Raw genomic sequence first — 20,096 nt, 5'->3', positions numbered from 1 at the left:
CAGCTTTGTTTGTGTGTGGTAATATAACTTTTCGTTCTCCTTTGACAAAGCTTATCATCAACTCTGTCTGAAACAAACCTCGGACCACGTTCTTTCTCCCACTTCCCATTCTCAAATCAAGCTGAAACTTAGCACCAATTATTTAAAAAAAAAAATAAAAATTAAACAAATAGTTAATTAAATAATGGTAATGTTTGATATCGAAAAGGGAAGTAGTTCTTACAGTATTGAGACATATGGCTGTAAATTTGGAATTATTTCCCTTAGACAAGCTTTATTGTTTTTTTTTAAAGTATATATATATATATATATATATATATATATATATATATATATATATATATATATATATATATATATATATATATATATATATATATATATATATATATATATATATATATTTTAATTTGCTTGTTGCTTTTTTTTTTTGTTCATATTTATTGGAATCTTAAATTCTCATTTTTTTTTCACCCATTCGTCTTTCAAATTCTTTATTAGTCTACTTTTTATTTGTGTTAAGTAATCGATTTACGACCCATTAATTATTTGTGTTAATTGATTAATCTGACACGTCCACTCGCGCTGAATATGATCAGATGACCTACATCTTACGGACAGATTATAGATTTGCGACACAAGGCCTTGCTGACCCATTTCTGGTCAGTGTTAGATTTGACCTACACGAGTCTTCTAGTCAATGTACACAGTAGGGCTTGCAGTCAACACGATTCAGTGTCTCTGCTCTGGATCTGTTTTCGCAACATTACAACCATCCCTGGATTAAACGAACTGCTTCGTTCTTGTAGCATGCTATCACACACACACATTAGGACGTGCCGTATTGGAGCCTGCAGGAGTGGCCATGTCATCCCCATATGTAAAGGTTTAGGTGGTAATCATAGGCGTGACAAAAGGGCCGAACAAAAAAACTGTAAACCATCTTCGAGTAGGAAAGATATACATATTAGAAGCTATGTACCGGAGGCCAATGGTCGGCTGTGATACCATAGATATTCGAAGTTATGTATCGGAGGCCAATGATCTGTGAGAGAGTTAAAACAAGTGGCTTGGCTTTGTCTTAGACCTTATTCTTGCGTCGTCCTAGGTAACTTACATTTCATTCTGAAACCCTGTTCTAATGAATGTTCGTTTAATGGACACTTGATCTCTTCTCTTCCATCGTGTCTTCAAGCAGCTCCTCCCCCCGCCCTTTTTTTTCCACCCACCTGATCTATGCGTGACCTCCGTGACCCCTATGTCGAAGGTGCCGATCTTTCACAATGAACGGCAAGTGCCGATACAGTTTGGGATCAGCGGCATCGCAGGCTCCTGAATGTTCCTCAATGTTGACTCCTTATGCGTTTCCCGAGTTTGGGTATTGCTGCAAGAGATTTGATTTGAGTATTCCTTCAACTAGAAGGGTTTCTCAACCTGTGTCGCGACCCCTTGGGGGCCGATTGACCATTTGCTAAGGGTCGCCTAAGACCATCGAAAATATGAATTGGTATTGTCTACTCTTCTATTGCTGTATGTGTGTGTGTGTGGGGGTCACGGCAGAGTGGGGGATTGTAAAAAGGTTGAAAACCGCTGCTAGATGGTAGCCAGACAAGGCTAACAAGCCCCTCCTGCCCGAAGGTTTCTTGTTTAGGTACCAGTTGCTTGCCTTTGCCCCTTCTCCTGTCAGCGGTTCCGTCGGACCAAATATCTGAGCCACGCTTGAAGGCCAGGAGTTGGATTGTTTGTCAGAGGCTATTTAAGACGCATGCCATTTTATAGATGAAGGAGCGCTTCTTCTGTGCACCGTACTGCAGTTCGGATTTAACTCCAACACATGTCGAGAAGTCTTAAACTTGGTGTGATTTTTTAAAATCATTTCAACCATTTCTTTCAATTTTGAGATCTAAGGCTCTTTCCATCATATCCAACATAGGATGCACTCTACATTAGAGCTACGTGGACTAGGGATGGAGGGGAGAAAGGATCATCAAGGATGGGGGTGTAGCATCTTGCTTCTGATAAGGGGAGAGAAGGAGATTTGAACAACGGTCATCAGGCTAATCATTCCGCGCTCTACCTGGTGTAGCCACCTAGACGTTCAAACATGTTGCTTATGAAATGATGTCAGCTCCAGATCTTCTCCTTGACAGCTTCCCCCCTCCCCCCCCCTCCCGAGTAGATATTCAGATATTCTGTGGTGGTAACAAGTGTCCGCGTGACCTCGCGATCCCCCCCCCTCCCTCTTATTTTCCTCTTTGCGACTGTCTCACTCTCTCTCTCACACACACACATACTAACTCTCTCGCTCACGTTCAATGTCAGTGAGTCTGACCCACTTCCGCCGCCCTCCCCCACAACGCATCACAGAGTTGTTGGTCAAAGTGAGTGTCTCCAAAAGTGTCCCACTTTCCGTCTGCCTCGATTTTTTTAAAGGCGTCCTCTTCCTCCCACACGTGTCCGTCTTCGTCGCCTCACATCTCTGTCTCTCTCCCTCTCTCTCCCTCTCTCTCTGTACTTCCCTCCCTCCCACTCACTTGCCAGTGTTCCTCCTCGTCCTGTGAGCGTATTGTGTTGATTTGTTCGTAGCAATGTGAATGAAGAACACGGCGATTGGCACTACGCGATAGATGAACAGAAAGTTTAGTAAGAAGAGAGAGAGAGAAATTATGTGAGTGCTCTCTGAATGGAATCGTGTATTATCTTTAAATCATCCTCATCTTTTTCAATCATTCTCTCAATCACACATTCTGTGTTTCTTTCTTACTTCTTTCTCATTTTTATGTTGGAGCGTTCAGATGACTAGACCAATATAGGAGATTAACTGTTTGAGTGTTCAGATAACTAGACCAATATAGGAGATGAACTGTTGGAGTGTTCAGATGACTAGACCAATATATGAGATGAACTGTTGGAGTGTTCAGATGACTAGACCAATATATGAGATGAACTGTTGGAGCGTTCAGATGACTAGACCAACATAGGAGATGAACTGTTGGAGCGTTGAGATGACTAGACCAATATATGAGATGAACTGTTGGAGCGTTCAGATGACTAGACCAACATAGGAGATGAACTGTTGGAGCGTTGAGATGACTAGACCAATATATGAGATGAACTGTTGGAGCATTCAGATGACTAGACCAATATATGAGATGAACTGTTGGAGCGTTAATATGACTAGACCAATATATGAGATGAACTGTTGGAGCGTTCAGATGACTAGACCAATATATGAGATGAACTGTTGGCGCGTTCAGATGACTAGACCAATATATGAGATGAACTGTTGGAGCGTTCAGATGACTAGACCAATATATGAGATGAACTGTTGGAGCGTTAATATGACTAGACCAATATATGAGATGAACTGTTGGAGCGTTCAGATGACTAGACCAATATATGAGATGAACTGTTGGAGCGTTTAGATGACTAGACCAATATATGAGATGAACTGTTGGAGTGTTCAGATGACTAGACCAATATATGAGATGAACTGTTGGAGCGTTCAGATGACTAGACCAATATATGAGATGAACTGTTGGAGCGTTCAGATGACTAGACCAATATATGAGATGAACTGTTGGAGTGTTCAGATGACTAGACCAATATATGAGATGAACTGTTGGAGTGTTCAGATGACTAGACCAATATAGGAGACGAACTGTTGGAGCGATCAGATGACTAGACCATTATATGAGATGAACTGTTGGAGTGTTCAGATGACTAGACCAATATAGGAGATGAACTGTTGGAGCGTTCAGATGACTAGACCAATATATGAGATGAACTGTTGGAGCGTTCAGATGACTAGACCAATATATGAGATGAACTGTTGGAGCGTTCAGATTACTAGACCAATATATGAGATGAACTGTTGGAGCGTTCAGATGACTAGACCAATATAGGAGATGAACTGTTGGAGCGTTCAGATGACTAAACCAATATATGAGATGAACTGTAAGAGCGTTCAGATGACTAGACCAGTATATGAGATGAACTGTAAGAGCGTTCAGATGACTAAACCAATATATGAGATGAACTGTTGGAGCGTTCAGATGACTAGACCAATATATGAGATGAACTGTAAGAGCGTCCAGATGACTAGACCAATATATGAGATGAACTGTAAGAGGGTTCAGATGACTAGACCAATATATGAGATGAACTGCGCAGTGGTTTCTAAATCAAGGAGCTCTCCATATAGGTTTCTTTCTATAGGGTTGTTTTGGGGCCAGTGTCTTGTTCGGGCCTCTTGATAAAGAATGCAGTTTTGACGGACATGGTCAGCATTCTCAGGTGACACTACATGGGCAGATTTCACTAGTTCCAATTTTTAGCTTCCTGAACCATATGTTGTCTCATTCTGTTGCGTCCGATTCTGAACCGAAAGATTCTAATTTTCCTTGAAATGTAGCATCATATTATACCTGGACAATGGACTTGGTATTGTGGTGAGTTTCTGCATGTACATATCAGTCTTGTTAGTTGTACAATAAGTCGACTGGAATACATTGCATTGAATCCGTTGTTGTGTTACTGAGCCTAATTCAACGTGAGGCCTTCTTCCACTTGATGCCATCTCTCCTCCCCTTTAGTGTTCAAACACAAAGAGCGAAAGACAAAAACTAACGAGAAATGGACGTAGAAGAAGGAAGAGTATTAAAGAGATAGAAAGAAAAAAGTAAAGCATGAACAAGTATGGACGAATAAATGAAGTTACGACAGCCCAAGGAAGACTACAGATATACAAAGAGAGAATCTAGTCTGTTATAAAGAAACACTAACTCTACTAAGGTGAATGGGACAACACCAAAAGAGAAACAGACGTAACCAGTTACAAGAAAAAACGAAAGAGAGGGGGGGGGTAATCTTCATTAGGAGGGCTATGTCGAAGGGGTGGGGTCGCTGTGGGAGCTTTCTACTTAATCTTAGGGAAAAGCTGGAGATTAGAAAACGCCCCTACGTAAGTGCTCCTTACCCCCCCCCCCCCCCCCCCCCCCGTTTATTTTAACCATCCACCATAGTTTGTGATTTCTTCGGGTTTTTTTTCTTTCCTCTCTACCTAGTCTCACCTGGATGTCCCCTCAGCCTCTTCTCTCCTCACACTCGCCCTCACACACACACAGACAGACACACAGACAGACAGGCTTTACTAAGTATCTGCTTGCTTTCTATTTCAGGATATGACTGATAAAAAAAAAAAGCAACTGATGTCTTCTTGTGTGAACATCATTCTTTTTTTTTTTTCTATTTCCTTCTTTCTTTCCTCTTTTCGACTTGTACACTCCTATCTCCACTTTCAATATATGTAACTTTCTGTTTGCACAACCATCGTCAGTCACTTCTTAGAGTTATTGGCTTCATTTACAATGTAGGTCTTACTTCTCTCTCTCTCTCTCTCTCTCCATCCATTCAATCTTTCTTTCTCTCCTCTTTTCTTTCTTTTTGTTACCCATCTCCCTTTTATCTCTCTCTCTCTCTTTTGGTTTTCTCTCCTGCCTTTGGTTTCTAACTTTCTGTCTCTCTCACTTCTTCATCTCTTTCTCTCTATTCTTTCTTTCTCTCTCTGCCTTCCTTTCTCTCTCACTTCTTCATCTCTTTCTCTTCATTCTTTCTTTCTCTCTCTGCCTTCCTTTCTGTCTCTCTCACTTCTTCATCTCTTTCTCTCTATTCTTTCTTTCTCTCTCTGCCTTCCTTTCTGTCTCTCACTTCTTCATCTCTTTCTCTCTCTCTGCCTTCCTTTCTCTCTCTGCCTTCCTTTCTGTCTCTCTCACTTCTTCATCTTTTTCTCTCTATTCTTTCTTTCTCTCTCTGCCTTCCTTTCTGTCTCTCTTTCTCTCCATTCTTTCTTTCTTTCTCTGCCTTCCTTTCTGTCTCTCTCACTTCTTCACCTTTTCTCTCCATTCTTTCTTTCTCTCTCTGCCTTCCTTTCTGTCTCTCTCACTTCTTCATCTCTTTCTCTCTATTCTTTCTTTCTCTCTCTCTGCCTTCCTTTCTGTCTCTCACTTCTTCATCTCTTTCTCTCTCTGCCTTCCTTTCTGTCTCTCTCACTTCTTCATCTCTTTCTCTCTATTCTTTCTTTCTCTCTCTGCCTTCCTTTCTGTCTCTCACTTCTTCATCTCTTTCTCTCTCTCTCTGCCTTCCTTTCTCTCTCTGCCTTCCTTTCTGTCTCTTTCACTTCTTCATCTTTTTCTCTCTATTCTTTCTTTCTCTCTCTGCCTTCCTTTCTGTCTCTCTTTCTCTCCATTCTTTCTTTCTTTCTCTGCCTTCCTTTCTGTCTCTCACTTCTTCATCTCTTTCTCTCTCTGCCTTCCTTTCTGTCTCTCTCACTTCTTCATCTCTTTCTCTCTATTCTTTCTTTCTCTCTCTGCCTTCCTTTCTGTCTCTCTTTTCTTCATCTCTTTCTCTCTCTCTGCTTTCCTTTCTCTCTCTCACTTCTTCATCTCTTTCTCTCTCTCCATTTCTCCTTCCCGCAAAACAGCAGGGTTTCTGTACGGAGCTTTTGCTAGTGAGGATTTGAACCTCTCCAGTCCTCACTCAAAGGGAGTTTGGTGATTGTCTTTCCATCTTCTCCCTCCCTCCCTTCATTTCTCTTTCCATTCTCTCCCTCTTTCTCTTCCTTCCTTTCTCTTTTCCCCTTCTCTTGCTCCCCTTCTCTTCTTCTTCTTCTCTATTCTGTTTATTTCTCTCTCTATCTTCCATTCTCTCTCCACCTTTTTTTTTTACCATGTCCCTCTCACTCTTTTTTTCCTCTCTTTCTGTCCCCTCCTCTCCCTAGTTCTCTGCATTAACTCAGTATCCTCTTTATTTTTTGTTCTCTCAGACCTCTTTCTTCACTTATCTCCGTTCTCTTTCTCGTGATAACATAATTGAAAGATATTCACGTACTTACAACAAATACTTAGCTTGTCCTTACATAGTAAGATTCTGAAAGAAAAAAAAAACTCGTGAAAAAAATAGTTTTGTGTGTGTGTATATGGTGTGGACGTTGGGTGGTGGAAGGGGAGGTGTAAGCTGCCCCCCGCCCTTCCCAGTTTGCTGTATTAATTAGATGTCTTGATCCGGGTCCCAAAAACAAAGCTGCCTTCTTTAATATACGTCTCACCGGGAAATCCCAGGACTCTACGATCACGCTGGTTTCAGAAGTGAGGCTCAGTGTGGTTGTTAGCAAACAGTTTACGGTGTACTTGTTATAACAAACCAGAGGCGTAGCTGGGGGCGGGGGAGGAGAATATAAAATTTCCTCGGGCCCCCATTTTAGATGGGTGTTTCAATACGTGTTTTTTACGTTAAATATTAAATATTACGCAAAAAGCAGGGGCCCCCAAAGAGGTCAAGCCCCCCCCCCTGGGCCCCCAAATGATGGCAAATTCCTATCTACGCCACTGTAACAAACCATATGGCACTGCCATGTCAAACCAGATGAATGTGTTGTACTGCTGGGTGTTCATTGGTGAAATATCTGTCCCCTGAAACGATCAAATCTGATGTCCTGTAGGTCATTAGCAGGCCTAATGGGGGTGGGTGTGTGAGTCTAGAGGGGGGGGGGGTGGATGAACGGGAGACTGGCGACCTATAAAAGGAAAATGGGGATGTGAGGAGGAAGGGTGGACATAAAGGGGCGGGGGGGGGGTTGTGTCACTTCTAAATTATAATGTTGGTATCACATTTCTATTTCGTACTGGGAGAAGGGGATTAAGGGTGGGGAGGAGGATTAAAAAAATATATATTGAAGAAACAATGGCGCCCATTGTGTCTCATAAAAAAGTCGCCACCAAAGTTAGTGTGCTTCTTGGATAGCTTGGAAGGGAAATAAATTGTGGGGAAAAGGGAGGTGGGGGCAGATATTTACTGCAGCTGTACGCAGGAAGAAAAAAAAATAAAGTTATCCCCCCTTTTTTTTCACGAATAAATCATATAAAATCTGAAGGTAATAACCGATGTATGTTGACTGTTACTGCTATGTGACTTAATCATTGTTGTGATATTGTGTGTTATCACCCGCCCCCCTTTAAATTAACGTAATCTATTGTGAATATATGTCCTTATAAACATGGCCACTAGACTCAAGTCAAGATGGCTGAAGAAAACGATTTCCTAGGATGCTTGATGAAAGACGTAGAAACAGAGCAAAGTGAATCATGTATCAAGGTAGTGAGAAACTCTCGCTAGGATTTGGTGTCTCCGTCTGTGTGTCGGACTATTGAGATAATGTTGACCGAGGCCTCATTAGAATTGTGGCCGAGTGGTAAAGCGCTTGGCTTCCGAAACGATGGGTTCGAATCTCAGTGAAGACTGGGAACCTGACATTAGTTGGGGAAAATTAAAGAAGGCTCCATAGAAACAGATGACCTTTACATAATCTGCCCTATAGATCGCATGGTCTGAAAGGAGTAATTTACCTTTTTACTTTTATTGAATGATAGTGGAAATTTTTTAAAAATATGAAAACATCCTGTGTTGGTGTCGAGTTGAAAAGTGCGTGTCAATAAGACTCCATACTTCCACACAGGTCAATACATTTCCTAATCATTTCCTTTAACTTTTTCACTCACACAAACACACACACACGGCTCTTTAAGACTATCATGCGCAACACACACACACAATAGTAAGCCCCTACTTAAGACTATCCTTCACAACACACACACACACAAACACGATGTTAGTTGTAGTTTGTTTCCGTGACCTTTTGACACACAACATACCACGCGCGCACATACACCAACACGTAGACCCTAGCGCCATCGCCCCTTGATCTTGGAACCTACATTTATGAACGCCGATGACCATGTTTGCCCCTATCTTACTCCCCCCCCCCCCCATTTTCAGCATCATACTTATTGTCAACGTCGCAACGTCCACCCCCTTTTCCACCCCCCACCAGCAACAAGAAAATTCATCTCTCTTAAAAACTCTAGCTAGATCTCTCTCGGCAATCTTCGCTTCTGTTCTAACACACCCATGTCCGTAGTCCGTTTTTTCCCCCCTCTCTGTATTATACCCCCTCCCCTTGCCCCTACTTTACTCCGTGCGCTCCAACCCCCCCCCCCAGTCCCGCCTCCTTACACTCCCACCACCCCGCCTCCTCTCATGTCTATTATTATCTCGTCCGTTAGGCAAATGGACCACTCCTAGACACACCTACCAGTCGGTGAGAGACGGAAAGAGAGAGATACAGAGAGGGAGAGAGAGAAAAAAAAAAAACAACACTTGGGCACGGCCCAAGTTTGTGTGTGTGTGTGTGCGTGTTGAGGTCCTGCTCTAAATATTAGCCTACTTGAACTTAGTAGGGGATTCACTTGAGTTCAGTTCGTCAGTTGGATATAACGGTATTCCCATTATAGTAGAGGGTATTTGTTTTAAAGAGGCGACGACAGGGAGTTCTCTAGACGTGTGAACATGTTCCCAGTGTTATGGTGTGTAGCGTGACATTGTTAGGACAGCATTAGGTACAACAGCAGACTCTCTGCTTCTGTTAGTTTGGTGTAATTACGTATGTGCTGATTTCCTTTGGATTATTTGTGATTATTTTGTTATTTGTGATTATTTTGTTATTTATGATTATTTTCTTTAATTGGACTGTTTGGATCACTTTATTTAGGAAGGTTTTGGCCCCAATACAGTCTCACGCTTTATTCACTTTGTTATATTGACTTAGATGAGGATCTAGATTTAGGTTTGATTTTAGTACATTAAGTTTTAGAAGATGTAAGGACTTAGCTTCAATTCAATGGTTTCAAGTCTATAATGTTGATATCTAGATCTAGATCTATATTCTAAATACAAATATAGAATTAGCCGAAAACACCGTCTCTCCACCCGCTTTTTAGGCAATCGTATTATGATTTCCCATTGTTTGTATTCCTTTCTAGCGTCGTTAGCTAAAGATGTCATTAAATTTAATTAATTCTAGTGATACTTGTTTTATCTAGATCTATACTATAGGCTTATTATGGATAGATTTATCAACTCTGGTCTTCGTAGCGAAGCATATAAAACCTTCGGACTGGAACCCTGTTCTTTCTTAACTAAGAGCTTGTTGTTTACCTAGTATCTAGATCTACATGTAGACATCTACTGGCATTTATTTATCTACACCCACCTACCGGCTTTCTCTGCATTTCTATATCTATTCTATTAGAGTTGCTATTGTTTTTGGATTTTTTGATTCAGTAGATGTCATACTGTTTTGTAGGCCAATTTAGACTGAATATTTATTACTTTCTTTCACATTTATTTTTTGGTCGCTGTTAGTGTGAATGACTGATGTAAGTTGTAGGCTGAGATAGTTCCATAAAGAATGCAGCCGACGCATTTAGGCCAAGGCAATGATCGGTCACTATATTGAACTGTTTGTATGGTCCTCTGTGACTGTCACTGACGTGTCAAAGAGAACACTCTCCTGTCACTCATACTCATTTGATGGTAGGCCTAGAAGGAGATGGCGAGCTAGCCTTGGTGTGGTCAGTTTTCATTGACCACTGGTCACTATGCGTGGTTTTAAAGTAGAATGCAATGCCTATCTTACCGAGAATGTGATTTTAGTTGTAGTCTCTTTACTCATACCTGTGATTTAACTCTCTCTCTCCGTAATTATTCATTTTCTTCATTCGTGTCTCACTACCCTGTTATGATTAAACTTCAATAACTTTTTTAAAAAAATAAAGTTTATAAAACCAAAAATTAATTTAATTTAATGGGATCAAATCAACGTTGGTATCGTCAGTTAGGAGTGAAAGGGTTAAAATAAAAAATCACCTTCATTCCATTTCACTTTAGTGTGTGCGGGGGTGTGAATATAGAAACACACGAATACGTATTAGTGCAGAGCTCACCCGTTGAATAATATTACGCAAGATAATCTTAAATGGTCCAACTCATGACATCTAGGCCTACCAATCACCTTTGTCGTGCTGTAATGGCGGGAATGTGGACACGTAGATCTGGGTCTCTTCTCGATAACATGAGCGCATGGCCATTTTAGTTATTTTTGTTGTTGTTGTGGGCGTACAACGTGTTGACGTAGTGGTGCGTTGTACTTGCTGCTTGGTTGGGACTCTTGAAAGTGTAGCGTGAGTGATGTGAGGGTGCCTTGTTGGGACGTGAATGTGTAGCATCATCATTTCTAGCTCTCTCTCTCTCTCGCTCTTTTCTTTATTCTCTCTCTCTCTCTCTCTCTTTCCTTGCCGTATAATAACAGTAGACAATTGTGTTGCTAAAATTAAGATTTAAAAAAAAAGGTATGTGCAAGTAGTGGCTATGAATGTAGCTCTGTTAATATTTAGTGGCTTTCTCCAGATATCTCAACATACCAATTCCCCCCACCCCCACTGCTCCCATCTCACCTTCACCTGTCACCCCCCCCCCCCTTTTATCAACCAGAAGCTGAAGTTACAACCAAGTAGTGCAGCTGCTCAGTGTTCTTACGGGAAGGCCAGGACGTAATATCATATGCTCATTTTTCTATATAAATAAATGACTTTTTTTCACTTAGAAAAAAAAAAAGATTTTGGAGCTTACATTTAGAGCTATCTAGAACCCCTGAGATACCCAACCCATTACATCGAGCCACTACGCTCCTGTGTGAACCTACCTAGTTCATTAGGGAACGTGGCTACTCTTCCCTTCGTCTACAGGACCACGGTCTTACCCTTGCTGTTTTTTTTCTCCCCTTCTGAACGCGCTTCACCCGTCCTCCTACCGGAACGCCCACCACCACCACAGCATCTTCTCGTCTGCACCCACACCCGCGTTCTGTTTGGCACGCGCAGTCCTGTGTTCAACTTCTGTTGTATTTTTTTTTTATATCATTATTTTTACCTTGCCTAGTTCAGCGTGTCACGTTCGTTACGTCAAGGAGGTGCGGCTTGGGGGTGAGAAATTAGGGGGACGGGAGAGAGGGTAAGGGGGGTGGTGGAAAAAAGGGGAGAAGGTCTGTACTTGTTGGGAAAGGGGAGTGTGTGTGTGGGGGTGATAATGAAGTAGAGAAGACATCTATGAGATGTTACGTATGCAGTCTGAGATGCTGTAGATTGTGTGGGATGCTTGTAGTATGAAATGTTATCTATTCCGTGGCTACGCTGGTATCGTGTGGTTAGTACACTTCTTTTCTCCCAGAAGTATTCTGATGACACATTGAAGCCTGGGATAGTTGATTTCGTGAACAACCAGCAGAAGTTCTCTTTGAAAGACTCGGCTATTTTAATCATCCATATAGAAATAAAATGAATCAACACGCACACAATTCTAAATACCAATACACAATATAAAGTTAATTTCAACAAGAAATCCACAGAAATAAGAGTCTTCATTCTAAGACTTTTTCGCTCCACACACAGATTGCTGCCTGACCACCACTTTCCACACCCAAAATGCTGCCTGACCACCACTTTCCACACCCAAAATGCTGCCTGACCACCACTTTCCACACCCAAAATGCTGCCTGACCACCACTTTCCAAACTCACAATCACCACACACACACACACTATTTAGGCATGCATTGGTTTGTTGCGTGATTGTTTTCGTATGAATCTATGAGTTCTCTCCTAAGTTGCATATTTCGTTCAAATTTCTTGCGGTTAAACTGTGCGGTGCGAGTGATTGGACGAACAGGACACAGATAGGAGAAATGACGCAATATATAGTGCTATAGAGAAAGAGAATTCTGATGCAAGTCGTCCTTTATAATGTGAATATTCATTTTATCAAACACCAGAGATAAGGACTTAGAACTGAACTGGTTTCCTGGCGTGAATCTGACTGCAGTTTTATTTCTTTAAATAAAACATATATATAGATTACATTAGTTAAGATTAGATTAGATAGATAAGATAGATAGATAAATTGATGGATAAGACAGATAGATAAATAGATGGATAGATAGATTTGGATAGATCGATCTTAAATGGATCACGATGGTCCGGGGTTTGAACCCGACCCGCTGACATTTCCTGCCGACCTGCATAAGTTCTTGGCTAGGACGTAATAATCATTTGTGAAGGAAGATCTGAAACGAAAACAAAATACAACACTACTGTTAAGCACCCATCCTCATGTAAACGCATCCATTCGTTTCGTAGATCTACAGACTTATGGACGCAGCTTCTTTGCGTAGATTTTTGCCTCAGTCGCTATTTCTCTGCTGTTGTATGTGTCTGCGTGTGTCCCCTGTAACACACACAAGCACGGCAACGCCCCCTTTTCTCTCGCCGTTACTGTGTGATTTGCTCGTGACACAAGAAAGCTGAACAAATTGGCCACGCCGATGCCTGGTCCTTGCACACACACAAGCTCGAAACACATTTGCCAATGATTGTATATCATAAATAGAGAAAGCTATTCACAGATGTAGAGATAAAACAATTCAACTCTTGTTAGCTTTTAAATTTACCCATAACAACTGACTGAAACCTAAGAAACAGAATGTCCTTGGAGTGAGTCTTAACCCCCCCCCCCCTCCTCCTGCCCTCTTTAAGGCCCCCCCCCCCTCAACTCCTAAACCACTTTCTCAAGATTGTTAATATTGTTTTGAACACAATGACGTAACAGTCCACCTCCACCCCCTCAAAGCTGACCACGTTCAAGTGGTGTGTTGTATTGACCAGAAAGAAACAGTGTTCAACATGGCTTCACTAATAGGGCCACTGGTTAGGTGGGGGCGTTTGGGCGTGGACGAAATTTCTTACTATCGATTTTAGTTGACAACTTGTGAGAGATCGATTTAACGCCCCCTTTTGTATTGCTCTCTCTCTCTCTTATTAAACCATAAATCGGATGCGAGATTCTCGACAAGAGGTATTGAGTATGTAGCTCAGTATGCCAAAGTTATCATGTCGACATACACACATCCATCAGAATGCACAACGTTAGTTTGTATCAACTGTTAGGTAATAGTAGGCTAAAAATAGATGCTCTATCTCTACCTCATCACAACTCTTTTCTTTCTACACACATTGTGATCACGCAATGTTCTTCATTTCCTTACAGGAGTGAGCTCGTCAGAACTACAACGTAACATGATTACGTCATTTTCATGTCATTAATATTGTGTAGCCAAATAAAATAAACAACGAAAGGATTATGTTACTCTCTAAACAAAGTGTTGTAGTTTTTTTCTCCCTTATATTTTTGTTAAAATCCTGTTTAATGAAGAGCTTTAGTCTATATTGTATTACTTAAAGATGAAGATCTATAGGTCATTTGTTAAAGCGTTTTACCTAGTCCCTTTATGTATATTTCGATCTAATGGCTTATTTCATATACCCAGGTGTCACTATCTCTAATTATATTATCTATGTCGAGATGTACAATCGAAAGTAATGATTCTATTTTATTTCAAACTGAAGTTGCAATGTATTGATCCAAAGGCGTCGCGAGCGTTGGTGTCATCCGGTGCGATTAGGTAACGGTGTCACTTGCTTTCATCCTTCTACCAAATAAAAATGTTCCCCAGTAAAATCTGTGGGTTTTTTTTTTGGATAGATCATAAAAAGAGCTAATTACGACAATTGATTGATTGATTGATTGATTGATTGATACACAGTTGTAACAAATTTTATGATTATAAAAAAAACTAAACAAATCATACTTACAAGATAGTAAATGAACTATTCGAATTTATTTTGTCATTGAATACTAAAGAGAGAACAAAATGGGTCAATATGGGAATCGAACTCTAGACTTTCGCCTTAGTAGCGCGACGCTCTAGCAGCTTAGCTTGTTTCTGGCATTTAGTCACTTAGTGTCACCCCCTGGTAAGTGTCGCCAGATGCGGTCTGCGTCGCTATTGTCAGTTATTTGCTGGCAGTTATCTTATAGCTGGGCGTAGATGAGCGTTGCCTGATGTACTGGTATCTCGCGGCTGTTATCTGAACCCAGTGTCCCATTGCTCTTTATGTCAAGATGTGATTGAAATAGCAGTTCCTGTGTGTGTGTGTTTGTTGCCCTGAGTTCAATAGCACAGTGGACATTAACTTTGCCACACCCTCTTTCTCTCTTTCTCCCTCTCTCTCACTCTCTCTCTCGCCACTATCAACTATTTATAGAGACTTTATAGTGGAGTGTAGTATCTGAAGCAATGAGGGATATGAAGTGCTCACATTGACCCCCTCCGAGGCACACTTACAAAGCAGTTGTCCCCGTCCCCCGGCTCAATACTTCTACCCGCGACTTTTCTTTTGTTTTCTCTTCTACACTTTCTCTCTCTCTTTCCCCCCTCTTCTCTCGATCTTTTTTAAAAATCTATTTCTCTCTCTTTTCGCTATCTTTATCTCTCTCTCTTCCCCTCTCGCCTTCTTTTTTTTCTTTATTTCTCTCATCCCTTTCTTTCTCACTTTTACTCTCTCTCTCTCTCTCTCTTTCCCACTCTTTCTCAATATTTCCTCCGTTTCTTCCCCCCCCCCCCCAAACGGTATGGGTCATGTCTGCTACCACTTCCCATTAAGGTTCTGTATTATTTTTTTTCTATTCAAATGTTTAAAATAAATTGTTCATCTATGGGCCCAAGCCACAAGTCTGGGAGCGTGCAGCGTTTTGTGTTACACTAACATGTTTACAGTACGGGCCAGACACGCCCACCGTGTGTTCCCCTGCGCAGTGAAATGGACTTGTTCCTTGTCTTATCACAAACCATCAAAGTGCATAAGTTCCGTGTGCGTGTGTGTGTACGAAGTGTGTGTGTGTGTGTGTCTTTTGCGTGTGTGTGTGTGTGCTTGAATGTAAAACGTATTTAGGGAGGATATTTTTTTACCTCATTTCCTATTTGTACACAGACTAGTCTCCCCCCCCCCCCTTACAACAACTACCACCCCCTCCCCCACTTTGTCCTTGTTTGAAACGAACTTTCTATATATATCTACTAAGTCTTATAAATTGTTACCTCAAATAATTAGCCCTAGCATTCAAACAGCTCTCAGACGTTTTCACGAAACCATTGCTAAGAGATAAACTTACTTTTCTGAAGACAATTTTCTTGTTATCGGGGCTATTTTTTGTCTCCACTTCACCCCGATATCTTGTTTAGGTCTTTATCATGTATTGGGTTTTTTGTTGTTGTGTTTTTTATTTTGCTTTGCGCTGACTGTCCTGTTGTTATTTTGAGTTAAATACTAACGTAATACACCCGTATTAATGTACTAGAACATTACAGAAAAACCCAGATTCGTATTTTTGTGCGAAACAAAACAAATCTATAACTTATGTTTACCTAGTGAAAGTAATCTGTTAATTGTTGTCAAACTGAATTTCCATTCGATTGGGCCAATACAAATTATCTTATCTTATCTTATTAAAATATCTTCCTATTCTTTATTAAGCACAGTCTGCGCGTTACGTGTATGTGTATTGTCTATAGGTTACGTAAAAGTAAAGTTTCCCTTTTCAGACCTTGGGTTCTATGGGGCAGATGATGTTAAGGTCATCTGTTTCTTTGGCCAACCGTCAACGAGCAGGGTGTTATGTGGCCAGCACAACGATCAACCGCCTTTACTTTCCCCAACTAAAGTCTGGTACCCATTTGAGTTGGGTTGACTCAGGGGCGCCCTAAAAATCCCGAAATTGAAATCCCTGATTTCACCGAGATTCGAACCCAGTACTTTCAGGTTCGGAAGCCGAGCGCTTAACCATTCTACGTGAACATGTTTTTTCCCTGCCGGCGGAGAATAGGGAAGTAGTTGCGCTAGACTACAAAAGTATAATTCATTAGAAAACAGTTGTGTTTGTGTGGGAAGTCTCGCCTGTCACCATTCTAATTAGTCGTAGACCTCACTGGGGGGGGGGGGGGGGCTTTCTTCTCCGTTCTGGGTAAATTTTCTACAATCTATTTATAGACGCTTTTTTTTTTAGTTATGCTTTTTTTCTGCCACATCCGCTTAGAATCCACCCCCGCCCCTTTTCATGTGTACAAACTTTGGTTCGTTTTTTTTTTATTTTTTTAAACGATTTAAAGAGCAAGCTTACCGTGGTGAGTTTGTTTGTAATGTTGTTGTTTTTTTAAATTCAATTTTGTGAGTCTCGATTGGTTGTGTCTCGGTTGGTTGTGTCTCGGCTGGTTGTGTCTAGACCTTTCTGTATTTTTTTTAAAGATCTATATCTAGATCTAGAGTCTCTAATTAAATGTACTTTGTTCAAACATGGCGTAGGGGAGTATTTTCATCGAGATCATGTAGCCAGGTGGAGCTAAGCATCATATGTAGGTCGCTGCTGGGCAACTTGGAACTCTGCGAATATTACGAAATGTCCCTCAAGAAATGTCTAAATATAAATACAAGTCTTAGTACAGTTGTAATAAATCCTGACTTAAGAAAGAGAGACAACAAGCGATAATCATCTTCTCAGCTACCAAAGACACACTCACCCCCGTTATTCTCTCTTTTTCACTCACCCACACGTGTAAAAAACAAAGGTTATATAAGGGAAAGAACCGCAAATTACCTCAATACTGCAAGATGTATCTCCTCTTTTCTTTACAAGATAAAATTAATTACCACTAATTCATTGCTTAACTAATTATTTTTTATTGATTCCTATGTTGTCATCGACAATGAATAATTGTGCCAAATATTTCAACCTGATGCGAGATTGGGAAGTGGGAGAAATAGGGTGTACAAGATTTATACTAGAAAGACTTGATAAAAGCTTTTTATATAAAAAAAAAGAAAGGTCTGTAAGAGTTAACACTTTACTCTCTTAAAGCTCTACTATCACAATCTCTCTTTTTTTTTTTCTCCCTTTAAGCTCATTCCTAAACATCCACAGAGTAGAACAAGAAGAGGAACATTCAAAGAGAGATAACTTCTTTCGCTCACTGCCTGAAATCATGTCCTAAAGTTTAACCTCATATCCCCAGTGACACCCTAAAGAGATCTAGTATGCTCTCTACACTGCAAGACTCCACGTTCTCAGGCACCGCCCACTGGGATCCTACATTCCCCTCCCCCCTCCACTTTATATTATCTACTTAGCGCCTCTCCCCTCCCGTCGCCCTTGCGCCCACCCCGCTGGCCTTCATGTAACAAGAGGACCTATTATCATCAGCCGTTCTGCAACTCAGGAGATCTCAAGTGAGCATTAGGAGCAGAATGGGGGAGTTGCTCTCTCTGCTCACACGTTAGACCAACACCCCCACCCCCCTCTATCCTTACCTCCCCCCAACTTGAACATATGTAATGTTCAACATTGTTTTTGTACACACAAACTTACACAAAGGGCGTATCCATGACATGGAAAAGGGGGGTGTGCCCAAGTGAACCCCCCACCCTATCAGATAAATGACATCTTTTACGGTAAAGGGCCGCTGTTCTGTTTGTGATGTCTTACGATATATCAGCGCGGCTAGTAACGTGGTCGTAACCGCTAGTGTGTGTGTGTGCGCGTGTGTGTGTGCGTGTAATACCCCCCTCCCCCCATTTTTCTTTCCAATTTAACTCATTCATTGCGCTTGTTGTTTCGACTTCATCGCCGAATTCTTAGCCTGGCATGTCAAACATATTTTTTTTTACAATACCTCTACCTTCGTGGAAACAAAAAAACTTCTGGTTGTGACTTTGACATCGTTCTCGAAAACGGCTCTAGCGATTTTCCTAGAAATGTTGGCAGTTGTTGTATATTGTTGGAAAAAGAATTACTAGTTCGTTTGGGATAATAACTCAAGTTTGTCTGTTATAATTATTAAAAACTATAAAAAGAAAATTAAATTTGGCCAGAGAACTAGAAAATATTTCTCTTGAATGGACCACAGTATACGTCCGCATTCATTGAAGAGTTTTATCAATTAATGTTCAGGAACATTTGGCGCATCCTCTTTTTCATCTAAAGGTCTATCATTGGAATATTGTAAAGTCTAATAGATCTAGATCTATACATTCACTTAGTCCAATAGATCTAGATCTATACATTCGCTTAGTCTAATAGATCTAGATCTATGCATTCGCGTAACTAGGAAAAAAAAAGCGCCTTAAAAAAAAATAATAACATTCATTAGTTAGTAAGAGCCAAATAATCGCTCTATAAGTTGTGCTAATGAGGTATTGTCTTTTTATTAAAAATATTTTTTTTTCTGGAATAATATTTCGAATAAGGGTCAGTAAAAGCAAAAAAAAAAAACTATAGTTATTGAAAGGGGAGGGGGTGGCTGTGTAAACATGCTGGCCACACGATACACTTGTATTATATAGTTGAAACAAATGGGAAAAAAAACGGTGGGTATTTGTCATACCAAGCTTGTAGCTACATTACCGTCACAGTGTATTTTTTTTATGTAAATAGACTTTCTTAAAAACGGATTCAAAACTTATTTGGCTTTCGGACTTAGAAAACTATATGTGTCTTTTGTCATTCGTACATCTATTAATAGATATGCACAGCACCAGGCATACTGAAGCTGTGATCCTGAGTGAACTTCTTACATAGACTTCCCTTACATTTACCGCCCAGTATCCTCTCATTCCCCCACCCCCCTCCCGTTATGAAGCTTTGTCCCGGTCTCGGGGAAATGGCAACGGAGGTCAGAATAACATGTTTCCAACATTAATATTCTCGCCCCCCCCCCTCCTCCGCCCTACACCCCCTCTCCCTCTTTCGTTGCACAATGTTGAGTGACCTTTGACATAATGTGACTGAAATGGACTGTTCGGGAAGGGACAGCAGACGAGTTAAAGACCAGGGACAGGAAATTGCACCTTGTTTATTGTGAAATTATGGAATTACAGCTGCATGGCAAAGCACCTAGATGTCTAATATTTTTAGTCATTGATAGAGTTGCATTGTATGATAAATGCATAGGTACAAACACATAATACAATGACATTTTAAACTTTTATTTTTCTTTTTCCTCCTGAAATATTCACAATGACTGTATGCACAGGTCTCTTAATAAATCGGGACGCGACTTTAAAAAAACTAACAAAACCTGTGTATGAAGAAAAAAGAAAAGCTGAGTATGCAATGAAAATGTCAGTTGTAAATGGAAGCCTGCAGTTTGTGGTTTTAACGGTCGCTGCTCACAAAATACTTTGGTTTACTGGCTTTGTTGTGTGCCCCCACCCCCTTTTTTTTTTCACCACTGTTTTCTCACTGTTTCGGGTGCCACTGGCA

General features: G+C 40.8%; 1 protein-coding gene across 9 annotated transcripts in view; it reads left to right on the top strand.

Annotated features, from left to right (window-relative positions):
• Positions 1 to 20,096, top strand: part of LOC106054617 (Krueppel-like factor 12) — a 57,248-nt gene that overhangs the window by 23,437 nt on the left and 13,715 nt on the right. The window contains exon 1 of one of the 9 annotated variants that reach the window (XM_013210567.2): positions 9,178 to 9,332. The exons of 1 other annotated variant lie outside the window; for it this stretch is intronic. Coding sequence is in view for 1 of the 8 variants with exons in the window: in XM_056037756.1 (XP_055893731.1) it covers positions 9,417 to 9,419 (3 nt within the window). In the remaining 7 variants the exon portion in view is untranslated. 7 more of the 9 variants (XM_056037756.1, XM_013210571.2, XM_013210565.2 and 4 more) reach the window with 7 other exon arrangements.

The sequence above is a fragment of the Biomphalaria glabrata genome, chromosome 8 (assembly GCF_947242115.1).
Source record: "Biomphalaria glabrata chromosome 8, xgBioGlab47.1, whole genome shotgun sequence".
Taxonomy (NCBI): Eukaryota; Metazoa; Mollusca; class Gastropoda; family Planorbidae; genus Biomphalaria; species Biomphalaria glabrata.
This window is presented reverse-complemented; position numbering and strand designations above follow the sequence as displayed.